General features: G+C 38.3%; 1 protein-coding gene across 2 annotated transcripts in view; it reads right to left on the bottom strand.

Annotated features, from left to right (window-relative positions):
• Window positions 1–11,484: 11,484 nt before the first annotated feature.
• plod2 (procollagen-lysine, 2-oxoglutarate 5-dioxygenase 2) overlaps window positions 11,485–23,837 on the bottom strand; it is a 55,922-nt gene continuing 43,569 nt past the window's right edge. For both annotated transcript variants that reach the window (XM_047349841.1, XM_047349840.1), the window contains 3 exons: window positions 20,976–21,122; window positions 20,116–20,241; window positions 11,485–12,415 (listed from right to left, as the gene is read on the bottom strand). In XM_047349841.1, coding sequence (XP_047205797.1) covers window positions 12,260–12,415; window positions 20,116–20,241; window positions 20,976–21,122 — 429 coding nt within the window. In that variant the 3' untranslated portion in view covers window positions 11,485–12,259. The remainder of the gene's footprint in view (window positions 12,416–20,115; window positions 20,242–20,975; window positions 21,123–23,837) is intronic.

The raw sequence follows: 23,837 nt of genomic DNA, 5'->3' as shown, positions 1-23,837 counted from the left end.
TTGGTAGACTCTATTGTACACAACATACCAAGACTGAATTACTGCTTGATTATAGAAATTTTATTGTTGGCGGTTAAGATTTGGTTCATTATGTCTTAAAACAATGGGTACAATTGGTACAATGCTAAATCTTCGAGACATACTTGCATGTATAGATTGATGCAATGTTACTAATATTAATACTGTTGCTGTCAGATAATAAATATTTTTTGTAATTAAAAAGTTTTTTTTGTTGTGCTTTTAATTATTCTGAAATTTCTGGTACATATCCATAAAACATAAGGTTCTATGTCCTGGATGTCGAGGCCAACTGTCACAAAATTCCCATTAGTCCATTCACTTAGGGGGTAATCTAATTACTGTATGGGCTGTGCCTTCCCAAAATTTCAGGGGTCTTCAACTCCAGTCCTCGAGAACTATTGCAATGACGAAACACCTGAAATACACAACTGAATTACCTCCTCAGAACATCATCAGGTTCTGCAGAGGCTCGGTAATGAGCTATTTATATGATTCAATTCTGTTGGAACAGTGATACATATAAAAGTTGCAGGACAGTAGCTCCTGAGGACCAGAGTTGGAGACCCCAACTCATACATGGCATAGGTTTTGCAACAACTCTTGGGGAACCAAGTTTAGGGGAACACTGACATTTGTAATAATTGGTTCTTAAATAAAGGTAGGGAGGAAGATTGATAAAGAGTCCTGCTTTTACTGTGGGGCTCAAATAGAATAACTACAATCTTGTTCTTAATAAAATTCAGTGCCACCTAACTGCTGATGTAAAGCAGGTAGTCAATTATAGTCTAGGCAGAGCAGTAATAATGCCCTTTTGGGCCTCAGTTGGGTGTCGACATTTTTTACAGTAAAAAGTTTTTTTTAGACAAAAATGGGTAACCTGGAGATTTGTTTTTAAATTTTAATAGGGCATTTTACCAAGGTTAAATCAGGAGGTAGCTAGGGAAATGGGGTCTGTGATATTTTGCTACAGCTATTATCCCCACAACCCAGTATTGGATTACTGGTTGTGGGAGAAGGAGGTGATTAACAGAGCCATAACATATGAAATCTCCACTAATATAGGTTGTGTTCTATCAAACAGTGAGACGTTTTTGAACCACATTATGTACTGTGATCCAGCATGGAAATGACAAGTCAGGTGGCTATCTCCTGTGTTGTGCCAAGATCAAACTTTGGGAGAACTTTGAGCTTAGTGTCTAAATACAATATTTCAAATATTTCAAAGATTCAAAGAAGGCTTCTGTTTTTCAAGTTTCGCAAATTACATGTTGCTTTAGTTTGTTGTCTAGTTCTAAACATACAGTCAGAATATTTTGTTTTGTGGGTCATTAAATTTGCTTTCACCATATCATAGTTTTAATCTGTTCTTGTGTCTACAAGATAATAATTTTGTTTTTTTGAAGTGCAAAAATTCAAATTTTCAGACATTTGCACCTCAAAACAATACAATGTCCTTGAAAATATAATAAAATTTTTATTCAGTAATTTATTTCAGTAATTCTGAAGCAAAATTAAGCTAAAATGATAATTTACCACACATTGAAATATTTCACTCACTTATAGTTCTGATGATTGTGACTTACAGGAAAAAAAAACACATTTAGTTCCTCAGAAAATCATAGCATTACATGATATAGATAGAAAAATAAATAAATACATACATTTCAGCTTTATGAAAGTGTCAATTAATTTGAATCAAATGATATGTTCATGTGATCCAAGACTTTGAGGTTGGAAGGCCTCCTTGCAGTCATTCTAATTTCTGGCTCCCTCCACAGATTCTCTATCAGATTCAACTCAGGGCTCTGGCTGAGCCACTCCAAAACATTAATATTACTTCCAGCTAGAAAAAACATGGTAAAATTAAAGATTGCTTTAAACCTATGTCTGTGAGGGGTATGAGTAGTTCTGTGCTTCCATTCTTTCCCATGATTATGTAAGCCATAACATGACATTTCTGTATTAAAAGTCTTTATTTTTTATTTGTATTACGCAATATTCTAATTATCTGAGAAATGAGTGTTGGGTTTTCATTAGCTGTAAGCCATTAAAATGAACTGAAATGAATGCCTAAAACATATTACTAGATGTTTGATGAATTTGCATTACATCATTTTTTAAATTCAATTACTGAAATTATTTTTCAATAAAACTGTAATTTATGTAGATGTACCTGTAGAACAGTACAGCCATCATTCATTCATCTTAAGAAAAAATGGTATAAACAGTGGCGACAGTGGTAAGGGTTGGTCCTGTAACTGGTGGGTTGCCGGATTGAACCCATCTGTCCATCTCAGTTGTTGTGTCCTTGAGCAAGACACTTCACCTGCCTTGCCTGCTGATGGTGGTCAAAGGGCCAAGTGGTGCGAATTGCATGGCAGCCCCACTTCTGTCAGTCTGCTCCAGGGAAGTTGTGGCTACAATGTAGCCTACCACTGTCAATGTGTGTGTGAATTTTGTGGATGACTGATCGAAGTGTAAGGCGTTTCGGTGTACTTCAACTTGATAATGCATACAAGTAAAGGCCATTTACTACTTCAGGAATGATGGGTCCTAACCAGAGGGGCTATGGAACCTGAACTCAAGCCTTTTTTTCTTTTGTTAAGCACTTTTTTTAACCTAAGACACGTAGCCTCTCTGTGCACCCGGGCAGACACACCCTAACACCAAAATACCCAACTCTACCTTTTTTTTTTCATCTAAACTTCAACCTAAAAAGAAATGATTAAAGGAGCAAAACACAGACTAAACACTCTGAAAGATCATTCAGAAGTCTCCAGAATAGCTCATAAAAAATGTTTTGATTTTTTTTTTTGCTGGCTATAAACAGTGCTCCTGTGGCTTTTGACAACTCCTCATCCTCCGCCCATTCTCTGTTACACTTTTGTTTTCTCCATAAATCAATATATGTTTGGGAGTGTGGGGCTGCTGGTTGTTTTTACAGGGCGTAGATGTGTAATTTGGATAAATGGTACGTGCAAACAGTTTGCTTTGACGGTGGTAAACAGTCTGGCTGGTTAAAAAGGGAGTGTGCTGATAGTCTCAAGGCATACAATCTGCTATAATTGGTAGTGTGGACTCTGAGCATATTTGATTATTTACCTGGATGATAGTTGTGATGAGAGGCTCGTAATAATTGCCCTTTTCGTGTTAAACCACCTGGATCATATTTCTTGTCCCTCCCAGCATGTTTTTTGTGTGTTGTATATAATCATAGATATTAGCCTAATAGAAGGGAGTCTATGCATGGGTATTATATGGGATTTTACACATAGGTTTAAAATTGTAAATAGCCCAGATATATTTTTAAGTCCTGTCAAGTCATTACAGTTTGTTAGTGCTACAGCTGCATTTACTGCTGTCAAATATTTAATTGTGTTAAAAGGAATGAAATCCTGCTACTCACTGCAGCTGGAGAAGCACTTGCAGCAAGACACTGTAAGTATATCTCAAACTAGGGATTTAGTCATGAGCAAATATAAAATTTAATGCATACACTTATGATTTACCTTTATTTTTTCACGTTACAACCACAAACTTCAATATATTTTGTTTTCATTTTAGGTGAAAAACTAAAATAAAATGTTGCATGACTATTAAGTGTAATAAAATTGACATATAGTTTTAAAAATTTAAGGATATAATGTTTGGTCATTCTTTACAAAATAGCTATGTTCAGTCAGATTGGTTGGAAATGATCTGGGGCAGCCATTTTCAAGTCGTGCAACAAATCTTTCACGAGATTTAGGTCTGGACTTTGACAGGGCCATTTTAACACATACATGTGTTTTGATCTAGACCAATACATAACAATTCTGGCTGTATGTTAAGCGTTGTTGTCCTGCTGGAAGGTACTGTATGCCCTAGTCTAAAGCCTTTTGGAGCCTCTAACAGGTTTTCTTCCAGGATTGCCCTGTATTTAGCTCCATCCATCTTCTTACCAGCTTTAACTAGCTTCCTTGTTTTAGAAAACCTCCCAAAGCAGGATTCTGCCACCACCACATCTTAAAGTCGGAATAGTTTGTCCAGAGTTAGTTTTCCTCCAGAGCACTCTTCACATGTTTGCTGTGTCCCATGCATGCCTTGAGAATAATTTAAAAATTGACTTCTTGTAGTTTTCTTAAAGCAATTGCTTTGTTTCTCACACTTTTAAGGAAGATTTGTGAAGTGTATGATTACTGTTCTTTTTCAGATTTTCCCCCCTAATCTGTGGATCTCTGCATCACCTCCAGAGTTACCATAATCCTCCTGGATGATTATCTAACTAACACTCTCCCTGCCAGGCCTCTAAGGTTGGGTTGATAGCCATTTCTTATAAAGTTTGAGATACTGCTTTCATGTTGAAATTGATTTTTTTAGGCATATGCATGACTTAAACAAGTAAATATATGTTTTACTTTACAGATTTTCTAGGTTACTTTGTTGATCCTGTAATCTAAAACCAAGCAAAGATAACACACAAAGAAAATAAGAAAATTATAGAAATGCATATAAAGTCAAAAAATGCAAAACTGCACTGAATCTGTCCTGATTTTTGTCTCTTTGTAGTACTTTTCCACTAACTCCAAATTGAACTGTGCATGAACCCAGACACTCTGAACCTCCACCCTCTTCTCCAAACTTGATTAAAGAAATTTACATTGAGCTTTCCATGTGGCATCCTGTATATATAATGCACACTTGCACACATACTCAGACCCCTTCATATGATGCATCTTGGATTAAAAGCTTCAGCTGCATTCCTTGTAATTCCTCAAAGAAAAATGCTGATTTGGGCTAGATTTTATGTTTCTTTGAGTTAAATATTTTCTGAATTCTTCTGCATGAAGCCAAGGTCAAACAAGTCCTGTGAAACAAGGAGCAGCTTCGGAAACACATAAAAACAGCAGCAAAATCAAATATGTGAAGTAAGCAAATAATTGGCTTCATCTACTAACAAATTGCCTATGTTGGAGTCATCCATTTTGGTCGCACAGTTGAACATGTGCAGCTCAACAGACAGCGCAGTTCTGACGTCACCCGGGATTATAAACCCGCGGAAAATAAACTTTTGTTGCCATTTCCAGCGTGTCTCACGGGACGACGCAACAGAGGTGCATATCTGGAGAGACAAAAGCTCGCAGGCAAACCTTCGCTCCACAAGGCCATTCCCGGAAGAGCTTGAAAGCTGGAAATCTGTCTGATACAAGAAGGTTAGAAGATTAATATACCGATCGAAGACCACGCCGACACCCGGCGCAGGTGAAAGACCCACAGAGGTTTTATTTCCAAGGAGATGAGTTTCCTCCTTGTTGATTCAGTCGACTAACGGCTCTTCATATTTTTCCCCTCCTGGACGGATGAGAAATTTACCGTTCTTTTTTCTTGAGTTGATCACGGACGCGTGATTCCCCCCCTCGTTTTTCTTCAGACCTGATCCATCCTCAACTGGTGGAGAGAAGAAATCAACATCAATGTAATTTTGTTCTTCTATGTTAAATTGGATAGGTGCATTTAGAAGTCTGGGCAGGATAAGGCATAGTTAAGGTGATTTAGAATCACCTGTAGTTAATCTAAGGTATTAACTTGTTGCATGCAATACCGATTGAAGTGTTTTATGCTGAGCTGTGTTTTGATTTGCTGTACAAGCACTGCTGAATCGTGTGTGTTCATGTTTTGTCCGGCCGATCCCAAATCAGCAAGAAGTTAGAAGTTGGACTTTGAAAAGTTTTTCATTCAAAGCAACTGCGGTCTGGGCCTCGCCTGACCACTGCTTTGTTCCAGTTTTATTACTGGAGTTTTTCCACTGAGTTCCCACCTCAGAGTTTTATGACTCTTTGTTCAAGATTTGGGGCAATCAGCTGTATGACTAAAGGGGCGTGGCCCCACCGTTTTAACAGCTGACCGCTGCAATCGAGACATCAGCACACCAGGAGGACTTCTCTTTCCATTTCACCCAAATTACACTTTTTGTCCATAAAACTGCTTGTTTGATCTTCATAGACACTCAATGCGCACATACTTTCTTTTATTATTATTGTTAGGTTGTCAATTTTATTCCCTTTGTGTAGATTAGTGCTTGTTAGTTAGGTGAAGGTTTTTGGAGCAGAATAATGGTATATCAGAATTATTTGGCTTCAATAAATCTTCATATACAGTGCCTTGGGAAAGTACTCGGCCCCCTTGAACTGGTCAACCTCTTGCCACATTTCAAGCTTCAAACATAAAGATATAAAATTATAATTTTTTGCGAAGTATCAACAACAAGTGGGATACAATCATGAAGTGGAATGAAATGTATTGGATGTGTCAAACGTTTTTAACAAATAAAAAACTGAAAAGTGGGGCTTGCAATATTACTCGGCCCTCTTGCGTTAATACTTTGTAGCGCCACCCTTTGCTGCAATTACAGCTGCAAGTCGCTTGGGGTATGTCTCTATCAGTTTTGCACATCGAGAGACTGAAATTCTTGCCCATTCTTCCTTGCAAAGTAGCTCGAGCTCAGTGAGGTTGGATGGAGAGCGTTCGTGAACAGCAGTCTTCAGCTCTTTCCACAGATTCTCGATTGGATTCAGGTCTGGACTTTGACTTGGCCATTCCAACACCTGGATACGTTTATTTGTGAACCATTCCATTGTATATTTGGCTTTATGTTTTGGATCATTGTCTTGTTGGAAGATAAATCTCCGTCCCAGTCTCAGGTCTCTTGCAGACTCCAACAGGTTTTCTTCCAGAATGGTCCTGTATTTGGCTCCATCCATCTTCCCATCAATTTTGACCATCTTCCCTGTCCCTGCTGACGAAAAGCAGGTCCAAACCATGATGCTGCCACCACCATGTTTGACAGTGGGGATGGTGTGTTCAGGGTAATGAGCTGTGTTGCTTTTACGCCAAACATATCGTTTTGCATTGTGGCCAAACAGTTCGATTTTGGTTTCATCTGACCAGAGCACCTTCTTCCACATGTTTGGTGTGTCTCCCAGGTGGCTTGTGGCAAACTTTAAACGAGACTTTTTATGGATATCTTTGAGAAATGGCTTTCTTCTTGCCACTCTTCCATAAAGGCCAGATTTGTGCAGTGTACGACTGATTGTTGTCCTATGGACAGACTCTCCCACCTCAGCTGTAGATCTCTGCAGTTCATCCAGAGTGATCATGGGCTTCTTGGCTGCATCTCTGATCAGTCTTCTCAGTCTTCTCCTTGTTCGAGATGAGAGTTTAGAGGGACGGCCGGGTCTTGGTGGATTTGAAGTGGTCTGATACTCCTTCCACTTCAATATGATTGCTTGCACAGTGCTCCTGGGGATGTTTAAAGCTTGGGAAATCTTTTTGTATCCAAATCCGGCTTTAACTTTTTCCACAACAGTATCTCGGACCTGCCTGGTGTGTTACTTGGTCTTCATGATGCTCTCTGTGCTTTGAACAGAACCCTGAGACTATCACAGAGCAGGTGCATTTATACGGAGACTTTATTACACACAGATGGATTCTATTTATCATCATCAGTCATTTGGAACAACATTGGATCATTCAGAGATCCTCACTGAACTTCTGGAGTGAGTTTGCTGCACTGAAAGTAAAAGGGCCGAATAATATTGCACGACCCACTTTTCAGTTTTCTATTTGTTAAAAAAGTTTGACACATCCAATAAATTTCATTCCACTTCACGATTGTGTCCCACTTGTTGTTGATTCTTTACAAAAAATTATAATTTTATATCTTTATGTTTGAAGCCTGAAATGTGGCAAGACGTTGACCAGTTCAAGGGGGCCGAGTACTTTCGCAAGGCACTGTAATTAAGAGAAGCGTTTGTGTTTATTTAATGCAAGAGTGATTTATCTGTCAAAACAAGGTCGAAGTTCCCCCACCTTCAGTGAAGTTGTTGAATAAACAGTGACAATTAGTGGTTTTGGTTAATAATTTATCAATTATTAGAGATGAATAACTAATTGTAATTATTAAGAACTTTGAGCCCATAACCACAACACCAGAGGACATCTCTGATTTCTATTTGTAAGTAATGATTTTTGATTAAGAATGTTTTTTTTCAAATAAGGATTTTAAATTATAATTCTTGATAAATATTAATTAATCAATAATCATAATTCTTACAAAATTATTGTAACCGATCCTATTGATCGGTTACAATAATTTTGACTGACATTTTGAGTTAATGCAAATTTTCTTATTCACAATATTACCACAGCCACTCTTAAACGTATTGAGCCCTGAGAGTGGCCTATTCTTTCACAGCCTGCATGCCTAAGTGCTGGATTTTATACAAATTTGCCAATAGAAATTATTGGAACGTATTCCAATGACAATAAACGTGTTGGATCTTTGCAAATATAGTGTACATTCATAGCTTTAAATATTCCACAGGAAATTATTCCCTTCATCCTATGAAAATGCAAAGAGTATGACACAAATGCAAACATAAACCAAACCCCTAAATCCCTTCCACCAAAACTGAAAGGCCCTGAGAGGAGAGCATTTATCAGAGAAGCAGTAAAAAGGCCTATGTTAACTATTGAGAAGCTGCAGAGGACCAAAGTTCAAGTAGACAATCACTTAACAGGACATCTACTACTACAGGGCACTCCACAAATATGCCCTTTATAGAAAAGTGGCAAGAAGAAAACCTTGGTTTGGAAGTCCTAGTTGCAGTTTGTCACAAGTCATACAGGGGACATGGCAAACATGTGGAATATGGAGGTCTAATGAGGTGAGACAAAGATTTCAATATACATCCTCCAAAATGCAATAAAACTGCACATCACATTGGAAGTACCATAAAACATGGTGGTAGCAGCATCATGCTGTGGGGAAGATTTCCTTCTGCATGGACAGGGAAGCTGGTCGGAGTTAATGGAGAAATGGATGGAGCTAAATACATTGCAATCCTGGAACAAACCCAATAGGGCTGCAACAAACTTCAGACCGGTGCCGAAGATCAATTTTCCAGCAGGACATCTACACTACTTTATTCGTGTATTACAATACCCCTGTAAACATGCAGGACTGAAATTGGTCTTTTCAGAATAAAAAAAAGACGTAACTTAGTGTACTTCTCCTATATAAAAACCCAATAGAATCTTTGCAAAGCAATGCACAGTGTGATGATTGGTGCAGTAGCGTGACGGAACTACTTTCAGGTGTATAGAACTTTAGAAAGCCTGCAGAGTTAGAGCTGATACAACATTTACCTTTATTTATTTATTTTTTTCATTTTTGTAGGTTGTATATAAAAAATATCATCAAATCACCCCAAATGATCACAAAGAATTTAGAAAATATGAATGACAAACCTCAACAATATATAGGCCAACTGTTTTACTACATGCTTTAAAGACAAATGGCTGGTAAGAAACCTGGCACACATGGCCATAAAGGCTGTACATGGTAAGGTAGTAGAAATGGTAAATGGGTAACATATGTTGTGTAACATTTGCTGCCACCGTTTCCTTTACTTTTAAATGTCACATGCAATTCCCCGGGCTTTGAGTAATGGCTACCAACTGTGACGACACACAGACTGGCTTAAGGCATTTGAATTCCAGCGTGATTATAAGTACTGCTTTAAAACTCGGCTGGAGTGTGTGGTGTGGTAATGGCTAAATACCAATTCACACTTGGAAACAGTACCATCTGAATTTACTTTACTGTGCAATCTTATATTATTACTGTACCATGAGAAATTTACCAAATTAAAGCATACCTAAAACAACCTGCCATTAGGTTTCAAATACAACATCTGCTTTAAACTTCCATTGGACTAAATAAGTCACGTTTTCTTTATCCCTTCTCATTTTGATCGAACCATTTCTGTGGCATTTTTCTACCTCGGTCAGAGTGCAGGTTTTGCTGCATACCTGGTTACAATCAATGTCACCTTTCAGAGGGAATGGAGTCAAAGCAGTTCAGGGGAAATGATGGACACAAAAGCCTCTTTCAGCAACCATGAGCCGCCCTCCTTAGTCAGACCCAAATCTCCTCCTGTTACTCTCTAGAGGCTGTGGGTGTTAAAATGTAACAAGATTTTTATGGAGAATAAGAACTTTGATGTTTCATATCAATGATGCATTATTCCCAAATTAAAATATATACCCTCTCATTCGAACTGACCGATAAAAAAAAAAACACTGACTTACTTTTTTAAAGCTTGACAGTGTACTTACCCCACCCAACATACTTTCCCCATTTGTTCTGCCTCAGTCTTTACATGCCTCTTCTATAAAGCTTTCATTAAGTAACATGTACATGTTTACACACTGCCCTCAAGTTACTGAACTACATTCTTACCAATGTATATCATCACACCACACCCCAAAACCAGTGCAGTTTCCTGCAGAGTAAACAGACCTGATTGATTGTACATGTGACGTGTCCAAACTTGGAGACAAACTAAAACAGTGATAAACCAAGTCTGTCTGCAGCAGTGATGAGGGGGTAAGCTGCTAAACATGAAACCATGCTGCAGGTCAAAGGCCTGAATATAAATCATTAATTAAACTCAGACATTTAGCTTGGTGTGGTCCTAACTGTTGTGGTGAGAGTGAACAGCATGGAAGGATCAGAAGAGCAGTTTGAGGCCCTCAAAGAGAAGATTGTAAATAGTAAACAGCCTGCACTTGAAAGGACTTTACCAAGTCCCCAGAGATCTGAAAGCACTTAACACTCAGACTGACAGAAGTGAGGCTGCCATACAATCGGCACCACCGGGCCCTCTGACCACCATCAGCAGGGAAGGACACAATGACTGAGATGGACAGAGCGGGGCTTTGAACCGGCAACCCACTGGTTACAGATCGAGCTCCTACACAGTAGTAACAAGTACAAGTGGAAGGCAATAAACAACAGCCAACATGGCAAGGTCTGACTGTAAAAGTCAGTTCATCCTGAAAGCAGTCTGAAAGTACTCAAAACGTTTCCAAAAACCTGAAAATATTTTCACAGTACCTATATAGGGCTCTTGGTGTCGATGATGTGAAACTGTGTGCCTACACCATGAAATCCTAAGGCTGAAGCAGAACCGGACAGGGCTAAGACTACCTTTAAACGGGTAGGGTATCCTAACATTTTACTCAGTTCCGCATGCATTTTTATTGCCATCTTTCATTTAACGGGTAAAACAAGGTAAATGTTTTTGTATTTACCTGAATAAAAAAAAAGATTTGAGACTGATATGTGAACACGTGGCAAAAAGTGGACACCCAATCAACTTTTCAGTTCGATGAAAGGAACTATTCAGACCTTTTGAGTGATCTTTCATTGGATATTTAGGGTTTTTCGTCAGTCGTCAGATTTACATGTGATTGGGAATTTTATGGCATACAGATGTATTGGGGCACATGCCCTGATAAAATGGGCACGGCAACATCAACCAGGTAATGTCATCCAAACATTGTTCTGCAGAGGTCTGCAGAAGTATTGACCCTGTCTGAAAAACTGTAACAGAAAGGTAATAAAAATAACAAAGCATACATTTTTTTAACAAATTTTATTTAATCTTGACAATAATTTAAATATGTTCATTTTCTGAGTTTCAAAATCTAGTCACTCACATTCGTCAGGAAAAAAGGAAAATACAGAAATGATATCAGAAAAGCAAATGAATATTGCCGTTTTCAATAAAGCAAGAAAAAGTAGAAGGCAGTAAAATGTGAAAAACACCAAAGAGTGAACTGAAATCTACTGCATAGTTACTTTAAACAGAAGTCTTGAATAAGCTACAAATTAACATGCTCTCTGACAAATAAAGATCTTTGTCCTGGATGCAAAGAAGTTGAGGTTGACTAGCACCAGTAGTGAGCATCATTCTGTGCAGAACTCTTTACCTGAAATACAATTACTGCAGTTAAATGTGCACATGCTCCAGCTGCTTGTTTGCTAGGATACCAGTGTGTATGACGGCTACCACGATGGTATAAAATCACTATAATAAAAAGCATGGTAGCCTAGAGTACACATAAATGCTGTGTGCTTTGGCTTGGACCTCTACAGTTGTAGTGTAGTAAAACTCTGTACCCATCTAGCTTTTTTCCAATCTACATTATGCCATTTATTTCAATTGTTACTTTCCTCTGCCATCTTCCCTCTGTTTGACAGAGATTCTTTGAAAAAAACATAAATCTTTCAAAGCGTTTGCTTTAAAAAAGTAAAACAAAAAAGAACTGCATCATTAAAACTATCAGAGACAAAAAAGAAACCAAAAATAAAGGAAAAAAAATAATTTACATTACGTTATAAAAAGACAGTTCAAGGATCGACAAAGGACACCGCGATGTAGCGAGTGCCATTGGTCGTTGGTAAACCTTCATGGAGATGAGTCAGGCGTCCTGGGTGCATAAAGCTCCAACCTTTTCTTGGTGATTCTATGGAGCAGTTGTACCGATGGAAACGGCAACCTCCACCCTAATAAGGATGTAGATAGAGCAGATGGAATTCAATTTTATTTTTATTAATTAAGATGTGTAGAGCACAAAGCAAGAACTTCTCACAAGAACTTCTCCATGTCCCTTTAAAATACCCTTGCTACAGACAATAGGTTTTGTCATATTAATGTCTTATTCCCAGAAAGTGGCATCCCTTAATCCCCAAAATGTGAATGTCTTCATGACCTCAGCAATTGTCATGCATCAAAAATTGTTTATTTCTGTCTCACAAAGAAATAATTTGTTTGCTTAATCAACTTGTCCAGTGAATTTAACTAGTGAATTCAAAACTTGCATTTTGATTAGCAGTCAGTGGGACAAAATAATAAAATGGACACAGATTGATCTATTTAGTTAAAAAGGTAAAGCCTTGAATAAAAATAAAATATATCATCTGGCCAAATTTTAACCCATTTGAATCAACAAAGCTAAAGGTTACACAAAAACGGCATTAAAAGGGGCCCAGGAGGGCTAATTGAGTTAATAAAAAGGTTCAACATTGGGGCTTCTGGAGGGACGCGGAGCAAGATGGCAGCATAAGACCAAGCTTCTGTGTCGAGGAAATGACAAAAAACCTCCATAAAACAAAGAAACTAATTAAAACACGATTTGCCCAGACACGAAATGAGTGGAAGACGTAAGCGGAGAAGTATGAAGAAAAAAACGCCCGAAGAACACGATTCTGAAGCCGAACAAATGGAAGAAGAAAGCGGTGACTTGAAGCAGCTCCAGGCCATGTTGGAGGGGTTACACACCATCACGGGAGAAATCCAGGAATTCACAAAGGAGATGAAGCAGGACCTCACAAAATTCAAAGATGAATTCAAGGATGAGGTGAAGCCAGAATTCAATGATTTCAAAGAAGAAATTATAAGAACAGTGACACAAAACAACGCGGAACTGCGGAAACACCAATAAGATATCACCGAAGCGCAGGGCCGTATAGCAGAGCTGGAAGAGTGGAATACGGAAGCGAAGGACGCCATTCTGAGTCTGTTAAAACAACAAAGAAAACTACAAGAGAAGTTAACTGACGTGGAGGGTCACGGTAGGCGCTGTAATATAAGAATCTTTACTGTTGCTGACCAAGACAACGAATCGTTTCGAGAAATGGTGGAGGGTCTCCTGCACCGGGAGCTGCTGCTACCGGACGGAACAGTGCTGCAGATCCAGCAGGCTCATAGAAGCCTCGGAAAGAAGCCACCACCAGGTGCTACTCCGAGATCCATAGTGGTCAATTTTCTCAAATATGAAACCAAAGAATACATTCTGACCAAAGCTTGGAAAAAGAAAATCAAAGTCGAGGGAAGACGTATATTTTTTGATCATGATTACCCCACCAAGGTAAAAGAAAAACGAAAATCCTATTCCGAGATTAAAAAGGCTGTGAAACAACAAAAAATCTGCTTCCAGACGCCAATGACAAAGATACGGATTCACTGGTTGGATGGCGCCAAGATTTACAACAGTGCGGAAGAGGCTGCAAAAGACATGAGGGGACGAGGACTGAAGATTCAGGACAAAAGCAGCACCGAACCTCCACTGGACAAGAAAATCCAGAGGGCGCTACCATGGCAGCTCGTCGGGAAGGAACGGAGAACGGACTGCAGGACCACCACTTCAGAGGACATGGGCCGGAATGCAGGGAGCCGAGCGAAGGAAAAGCTGCAGGAATTTAAAAGATGAGGACATTAAGGGCATTGAGGTAACTGGGGAATAAATGGTCTATGGATGACGGCCCCCAAAGACCGTTGTCGAGGTAAAAGGGTAAGAAGCTGGACATAGTCTATTAGGGTAAATGGAAGTAATCACCCATTAGAAACAGGGGGTGAGGGTTGGGTCTTCAGACTTCTCTAAAGTTTAGACAAGACTCGACAGAGGGAATCAATAAACAAGTGACTGTTGGACTTATCTAGCAGGTCGGGAAAACTTATTTTGGGTTTACCCAAAACCACTAGATGGGGGGCCCTTTGTTTATGAAATGTCACTCCCCTCCCTTACCAGCAGGGGGACAGGGCCTCTTGGGAATTTGGCCCACTCTTAGTTCGGAGTTCAGAATTTTTGTTAATTAAATGTTTGTTGATTGGTCGTTGTTCAGTGAAGGTGTGAATCAAATTAAGATAGAAAATAATGGCTAATGATATAACAGTGGTATCATTGAATGTTAACAGTTTAAATAATATTAAGAAGAGAGATAAGGTCTTGACCAAATTTAGAAAAGAAAAAGTGCAGATCACTCTCCTTCAGGAGACGCATCTATCGAAAGAAGGACATGAAAAGTACAAAAAACTGGGATACAGAAATTCTTTCTCCAGTTCATTAGGGCAGAAACATAAAAGGGGAGTTATGTCATTGATTTCAAATAATGTTCAGTTCGAATTGTTCAAGGAAATTAAGGACAAAGAAGGAAGATATCTACTGATGAAGGGCAAATTGGAAAATCAGTTAATTACATTGTTTAATGTATACGCCCCCCCCCCCAGAAAACGACAAGGCACTTTTTGAGAAAATATTTGATCTTATTAATTTGGAAGCAGAAGGGATAATATGGGGTGGAGATTTTAATGTTGTATTAAATCATAGGACAGATACAACTAGTACAAAAATAGTAAAACACAAATCAGCAGATATATGAACACCATGATGTCAGAAATGGCTTTCCAAGATGTATGGAAATAATTTCACCCCTCAGAACAGGACTACACTCACTATTCAATACCATATGCTGTCTATTCCAGAATTGATTATATATTAATGAATAAGAAAGAACTACATAGAGTGAAAGAATGTAGGATAGGAGTAACGGATGTCTCAGACCACAGTGCAATTTATCTTAAGATTCACTTGAACAGTAAAAGAAAAAATACTTTGTGGAGACTATATTAAGGAATATTAAACAGGAGACTAATTAGTGAAGTAAAAGAGGAAATAATTCGATATAGAGAGGAAAATGATAACACCGAAGTCGACCCATTAATACTATGGGATTCCCTGAAAGCAGTCATACGAGGGAAGATGATTTCCTACACAGCATTTATGAAAAAAACACAGAAACCAGGAAACAATTGGATGAGAGTTTATGGGAGGAAGTGGAAAAGAACGCTAGACTTACCAAACATACTATGAGGGAGGACCTAAAGCTACAAAAAATCTGGCTGGATGTATTAAGAAACAGCAAACACTAAGTAATATATATAAAATAAGAGACTCACTGACTAATACAATTTTATATGAGCAAGAAGATATACAAAGGATATTTGAGCAATACTACAAGACTATATAAGCAATTGCGTTCAGCAGGGGAAAAAGAACTGAGTGACTTTTTGGATAAATCAGACTTGCCAGCAATAGGCACAAAACAAAATGCAACATTGACTTCTCAAATCACAGTTGAAGAGATAACAAAGGCAATTGGCAGGACTAAAACAGGAAAATCACCAGGGTCAGATGGACTGGGAGCTTCTTTTTATAAAATCTTTAAAGAGGAATAAACCCCACTACTATATGACTCATTTAACTATACGCTTAGGACTGGGAAGATCCCTCCATCCTGGAAAGACGCTATTATATCTGTTATTCCAAAGGAAGGTAAAGACCAGGAATATTGCCACAACTATAGACCAACATCAGTTCTTACTGTTGACTGCAAACTGTTTTCCTCCATCATAGCCAAAAGAATGGAAAGCTTAATGCAGGATTTGATCAATGAGGATAAGACTGGTTTTATCAAAGAAAGACAAACACAAGACAACATAAGAAGGACTCTACATATCATAGAGCACCTACAAAGTAGAGGGGATCGTGCAATTCTAGTAAGTATAGACACGGAGAAAGCCTTTGACAGTGTAAATTGGAATTTTCTGTATAAAGTTTTGGGAAAATTTGGATTTAATGAGTTATTTGTAAATTGTATTAAATCAATATATCAGAACCCAACTGCAAGGATTAAAATAAATGGCAATCTGTCAGGAAGATTTACACTGGAGAGGGGAACCAGACAGGGTTGTTGCCTCTCACCAAACCTTTTTGCATTGTTCATAGAGCCCCTAGCTCAGATGATTAGACTGGAAGAGAAAATAAAAGGAGTGGAGATAGGAAGGGAAGAACATAAAATAGGGCTGTTCACAGACGATATATTAATTTATTTGAAACATCCGAATGAAAGCCTTTTAAAAACAATGAGACTTCTGGAGGAATACGGAAAATTCTCTAGATACAAAATTAATGTTGAAAAAACACAGATTCTAGCAATGAACTACTCTCCACAGCAGAAAATAAGGGACACCTACAAACTCAAGTGGAACGGAAAATATATAAAATACTTGGGGGAAAACATAACCAAAGAAATAAGTAAACTCTATGAGGCAAACTATCCAAAAATAAATCAAGATATTATGAAGGACCTGGTGAGATGGATGGATGTTGGTCTAGATCTCAGTTCAAGAGTGGATTTAATTAAAATAAATATTTTACCATGACTGTTATACCTGTTCCAGTCCTTACCATTTATGGTAGCACAAAAGCAATTTGTAGAATGGGACAAATGGATATCAAGGTTTATATGGAATGGGAAGAAACCTAGGGTCAGATATAAAACACTTCAGCTTCCAAAGGACAGAGGAGGGCTGGGCTTGCCGGGCCTCGAGTAATACTTCTGGACTGCACAAATAAGACCCCTGGTGTATTGGTGCAATGATGATTATTTTTTTAAAATGGAAAAATATGGAAATAGGTAGGAAAGGAATGGAAATCAGAAATCTAGTTGCACATAACGGCTTATTAGGCAAACTAAGTAATGAGCTAGATTTAATAACCAGGAATACAATTGAAATATGGAACATAGTAGTTGACAGTTATAGATTAGAGAAAGAAACGAAGAGTCTGAGCTGGTTTGCTTGGGACCCGAGGTTTAGACCGGGGGTTTATGGTAAAGGGTTTAAGCATTGGGGAGATAAGGGGATTACAGCAACATGCAAAATGCTAGAACAAGATAGGCTGCTGAGTTTTGAGAACTTGAAGACAAAATTTGGACTGGCTGATCATGATCAATATCAATATTTACAGATAAGAGACTACTTTGAGAAAGAGGTAAAAACTAAAATAAGTACAATAATTGGAATATTTCAGAAGGCTTATGAGGGAAGAAATGTAGAGTTATTTCGGTACTGTATAGGGGGTTGATGGGAGGCAGGGGAACATGTACTGTATATATTAAAGATAAATGGGAAAAGGACCTGCAGGAACATATAAGTGAGGAAGAATGGTTTAAAATCTGTAAAACACAGTGTACAGCTACTTGCTCCAAAGTTTGGGGAAAATTCAATTGGAAAAATATAATCAGATTTTTTATAACCCCAAAGATTAGAAGGAGGATGGTAACCAGCTCTCAGCAGTGCTGGAGGAGACTCTGCGGTCAAATGGATGTAGGCCATACCCACATATTTTGTTCCTGCCTAAGGTTAATTGGATACTGGGATAACATATGTGTTATTTTGAAAAAACATACTCGGATATGGAATACCCAGATCATGTAAGACACTCTGTTTGGGCTGTCTTACACACGACATAATTCAAAAAGAAGATGAATACCTGGTAAAAATCTTGCTTTCTGCAACTAAGAAACCCATCACAAGATTATGGTACAAAGACGAACCACCAACTGTGGAGCGGTGGCTGGGCATTGTGGAGGAGATCTATGTGATGGAAAGACTCACTTATATACAGGTCCTTCTCAAAATATTAGCATATTGTGATAAAGTTCATTATTTTCCATAATGTCATGATGAAAATTTAACATTCATATATTTTAGATTCATTGCACACTAACTGAAATATTTCAGGTCTTTTATTGTCTTAATACGGATGATTTTGGCATACAGCTCATGAAAACCCAAAATTCCTATCTCACAAAATTAGCATATTTCATCCGACCAATAAAAGAAAAGTGTTTTTAATACAAAAAACGTCAACCTTCAAATAATCATGTACAGTTATGCACTCAATACTTGGTCGGGAATCCGTTTGCAGAAATGACTGCTTCAATGCGGCGTGGCATGGAGGCAATCAGCCTGTGGCACTGCTGAGGTCTTATGGAGGCCCAGGATGCTTCGATAGCGGCCTTTAGCTCATCCAGAGTGTTGGGTCTTGAGTCTCTCAACGTTCTCTTCACAATATCCCACAGATTCTCTATGGGGTTCAGGTCAGGAGAGTTGGCAGGTCAATTGAGCACAGTGATACCATAGTCAGTAAACCATTTACCAGTGGTTCTGGCACTGTGAGCAGGCGCCAGGCCGTGCTGAAAAATGAAATCTTCATCTCCATAAAGCTTTTCAGCAGATGGAAGCATGAAGTGCTCCAAAATCTCCTGATAGCTAGCTGCATTGACCCTGCCCTTGATAGAACACAGTGGACCAACACCAGCAGCTGACACGGCACCCCAGACCATCAATGACTGTGGGTACTTGACACTGGACTTCTGGCATTTTGGCATTTCCTTCTCCCCAGTCTTCCTCCAGACTCTGGCACCTTGATTTCCGAATGATATGCAGAATTTGCTTTCATCCGAAAAAAGTACTTTGGACCACTGAGCAACAGTCCAGTGCTGCTTCTCTGTAGCCCAGGTCAGGCGCTTCTGCCGCTGTTTCTGGTTCAAAAGTGGCTTGACCTGGGGAATGCGGCACCTGTAGCCCATTTCCTGCACACGCCTGTGCACGGTGGCTCTGGATGTTTCTACTCCACACTCAGTCCACTGCATCCGCAGGTCCCCCAAGGTCTGGAATCGGCCCTTCTCCACAATCTTCCTCAGGGTCCGGTCACTTCTTCTCGTTGTGCAGCGTTTTCTGCCACACTTTTTCCTTCCCACAGACTTCCCACTGAGGTGCCTTGATAAAGCACTCTGGGAACAGCCTATTCGTTCAGAAATTTCTTTCTGTGTCTTACCCTCTTGCTTGAGGGTGTCAATAGTGGCCTTCTGGACAGCAGTCAGGTCGGCAGTCTTACCCATGATTGGGGTTTTGAGTGATGAACCAGGCTGGGAGTTTTAAAGGCCTCAGGAATCTTTTGCAGGTGTTTAGAGTTAACTTGTTGATTCAGATGATTAGGTTCATAGCTCGTTTAGAGACCCTTTTAATGATATGCTAATTTTGTGAGATAGGAATTTTGGGTTTTCATGAGCTGTATGCCAAAATCATCTGTATTAAGACAATAAAAGACCTGAAATATTTCAGTTAGTGTGCAATTAATCTAAAATATATGAATGTTAAATTTTCATCATTACATTATAGAAAATAATGAACTTTATCACAATATGCTAATATTTTGAGAAGGACCTGTAATGAGACTGCAAGAAGACCAGTTTGTTGAAAAATGGACTGAATATAAAAACAAGGATGATACCACTTTCACAATAAGCCAAAATGAACATTGATATAGTATATGGATGTATAGATGTTGATACCTCTCCACTGTAACTGGTTAAAGAAATGTTCAATAAAAAATAAGTAAAAAAAAAAAAAAAAGGTTAAACATTTTTCTTTATCACTTCCGCATCCATTGTTTGTGGTTGAAGAGAGAAAAATATCAAACCTATTAAGAAATAAGCACACATTGATTTAATCTGCAGGAGTTGATTACTCATGTGAAAGAGAGAAGCTTGTGACTTATTTTTAAAACATTGCTTACCTGAAAATCAGTGTTCTTGTTGTTGAGAGCGATGTTGATGGTGAAGGTGGAGGAGTCATGATGAGGCTTCAGGGAGGCTTGTCTATTCGGTGTGTATTTAACTACAAAGTTCATTAATGCGTATCCCTGCCATGGTAGGATAGAATTACATTGTGTTAGCCGCCAGTCAGCAGTTCATACTTAAAAATTAAAGCATGTGGAAAGTCTAAATGACACAAAAACATGGGCCAGGGAGTTTTAAAAAGTTATGTTTGCAAAACAGCGGTAATTTCCCATGACAGCTTCCTGTATTTAAAACTGCATTTGAGGAGATGCCAGAGAAAGTGACTGATGTGTTCTCTGGCTGTATGGAGCATAGAATAGTGCAGAGCTGTCCTTATACCACCTATTGCTCTGCCTTAGCTAAGAACAGGCTATGACAGGCTTTTTCCTTGCTTACAAGAAAGGCAAATTTGTTTGTTAGCTCTGTGGGGTATGCTAGTGCCATAAAAACACAGTAATGGTGTAGAAAGAACGCCATGTGTCACTTTTATTAAATTAACATTGTTTAAAACCAGTGTTGCTATATTGAATGAGTTAATAGAATGCTCCAGCAAACCTTTTTTATCAAAAGAGCAACTAGCAAAAAAATCCAGTAACTTATTCTGGAGTTCTTGGAGACATTTGGAGACTCTGAGAAGAAAGCATGAATTATTTTGCGTAAATGCTATACAGAGCATTTAAGTAGAATACATGCTGCCATGGTATTTTTAGTGAAGGTTATTATACTGTGAGAACCCCATACAGGCATATTTGACAAGTTTTAGTTTTTGGAAGAAAGAATTGGGTTTTCAGTGTTTCCTTCAACAGGTCAGACTAACCTTTGTGTAATAGCCAGAGAAAACCTTTAGTGTGACGGGTGATATGAACTCCCGGAGAAAGTGCAGCCACTCCTTATCAAACCCAATTTGTTTCATGTGAATGTCATCCGTCGGCACTGTCTCGTAGCCTCCAGCGATCCTCTTGTCCTGAGAAAAAGAAAAGAAAGCAGTGTGACTGGCCATGGAACAAATGACCCGCTATTCTGAAAGTGAGTGACCACAGCTTTTAACATGATGATGATGATGCGTCTGTGTGCCATTAAAACCGCAGGCTGGGCTGCCGTCTCTCTGCATGAAGCTTAATGACCCATCCAGGACAGTGATTTCCTAAGCACAGTCATTCAAAGTATCTGTATGCATTCAATCTTTGCAGGCAAACTGCATATGACCAAAACAGGCCACACAAATTAAAACCTCACAAAAATAAGTTTGCATCATATTTTCTTTTTAAAAATTCAGCTCCTTGCTTTAGATATCACCATTATTGGACATAATGTCTATTAGTTGTCTATTAGTTTTTCAGTTAAAAAGTACTAAAGAGGAATTATAAAGATTAACATCCAGCTAATGGTTAAAATCACAGAGCCAACAGAAACAAAAGCAAGATTTCTTCACTGAGCTATTTCAAAAACTACAACAACATTACTTATAAAATGTTTAATAAACAGCACATATTTTTTGCTTAGTTTTTGTTGTAATGTTGGTATTCAACAATTCAGTTTAACTCTCAGTAGTGAAACTGAATTACAGAGACAACAAATCAAAAAAATGCTCAAATATCTTAATCAAAGGCCAATGCATACTCCATAACAGAGAAATGTGTTCTTTTTCCCAAGGCTGCAAAATAAGAACTAAGTTCTTTCTGCCCAGGACATTTCATACTTCAAAAGAACTCCATGACAAGAACAAGCTGAAGAACTCCCAAACCAGGGCTGTAAGAACAGAATCATGTCATTTTTTTCTTGTAGCTCAGGGAGAGAGAAGACATTTCTCTGTTCTCGCAGGGTATGTATTTCCCTTTAAGTTTAATTCTAACTTACTTGTGGAAGATTTTATGTTACACCCTATTTCCAATGGTTGAGGTTCTGATGCCCTTTCGTGCTGGTCGACTCTGGTTGACTCTTTTTAACCCAGATACCTCCTATTCATAGATATTACTTATTAGTTACTGAACCACTTTTCCTTGCAATAGATATTGAGTAGAATATATAAAAGGATCTCTAGTTGTCAAACCAGACACAAAACATCTAAGGTGAGTACAAAGTGATAATTGGCTGATATAAAACATGGCAGTCAGATCCTTTTAATACCAAAAGACCAAAATAGTGAAAGTATGAAATTTCCTGTAGTTTTGGTCTGCTTTAATATAGAAATGCATCAACCAAAGTGAAATCTTTGTTGAATTAAAATTAGAACTGTTGAGCTATTCAAACTCAATTGCCTCACTTCATGTAGTTACCAGCAATAACTATAAATATCAACATGAATTCAATAGACTTTAAATTATGTTGCTATTTTTACAATATTTCTTAAATTCAAAAATGTTCAATAAATATTTGCCATACATAATACACTAATTCTAATGAAGCCATCTACAAAAAGGGACAGAGCAGACTGTACTTCTTGAGGAAGCTTAGGTCCTTTGGTGTTTGCAGCAAGATGCTGCATATCTTCTATAAGTCTGTTGTGGAAAGTGTGATCTCTTCTGCCATCATCTGCTGGGGAAGCAGGATCAGAGCCAGGGACTTAAAAAAGCTCAACAAGCTGATAATGAAGGTTGGCTCTGTTCTGGGGACTTCTCTGGAACCTCTGGAGATCATTGTGGAAAGACGGATTCTTCATAAAATGAAGAACATTATGGAGAACCCTGAGCATCCTCTTCATGAGACTGTCCTACAACAACAGAGTGTCTTCAGTCAGAGGCTTCTTCAGATCTGCTGTAAGACAGAGCGCTACAGGAGATCCTTCCTGCCCACAGCCATCAGCATCTACATCTTTGAAGAAACCCTCATAATATGAGCTACAACAACATTTAATTTCCCTTTGGGATTAATAAAGTATTTTTGAATTGAATTTGAATTCCTTCTCAAGTGGGTCTTTGAAGAAAATTGCATTGAACGTAATGTACCTGTGACGTTATCTTCTTGGTCAATCAGTAGCCATGTTCATGAAACTTATGAAGAACTCATGAAGATTATGAAACTAAATAAATCTAAAAACAAACCAGAAATATGGAGAGAAGACGATGGAGGACAAAAATTACACGGAACAGGATTGAGCAACACCTAGCAGATAAAGCAGCAGTGACTAAAGACCCAAAGGAGAATATATGCTGAGGAGACCTGATGATTCCAACAACAAACAGATGGGACGAATGAGCACAGTGGAAGCAGCTGAGAATGCAATCAGAGAGCAGAAGAAATAAAAGAGAATGAATGGCAGAACAGGAACTAAACAGAGACCAGAAACTAATAAGCATTACAAAAACAGAACACAAGAAAGACTCAAAACCCACAGGAGACTCATAAACGTAACAAAACAGGAAGTAAAGAGATTACAGAACAGAAAGAGCCAGACTAACCAAAATAAAACAGGAAACTACTAACAAGAAATCAAAGTCAACCCTAAATGCAAGAAACTTAACAACCTAAACATAACACAACTGGATCTAAATATACACAGGTTACAGAACAATTGTTACTCAGAAATTTCTACCTATGTTCATGCTATCTCAACTGGAAATGGACACCACCTGAAGTGTGAGAGTAATCATTAATACTTTTAGCATGCTAATACTAACAACACTAATAAAGATTGTGATTTTTTTTTCATGCATAACATTATTCATAACTGGCAGCATTC

This window comes from Girardinichthys multiradiatus, chromosome 21, assembly GCF_021462225.1.
Source record: "Girardinichthys multiradiatus isolate DD_20200921_A chromosome 21, DD_fGirMul_XY1, whole genome shotgun sequence".
Taxonomy (NCBI): Eukaryota; Metazoa; Chordata; class Actinopteri; order Cyprinodontiformes; family Goodeidae; genus Girardinichthys; species Girardinichthys multiradiatus.
Note: the sequence above shows the minus strand (reverse complement) of the source record. Positions and strands in the feature narration are given on the sequence as shown.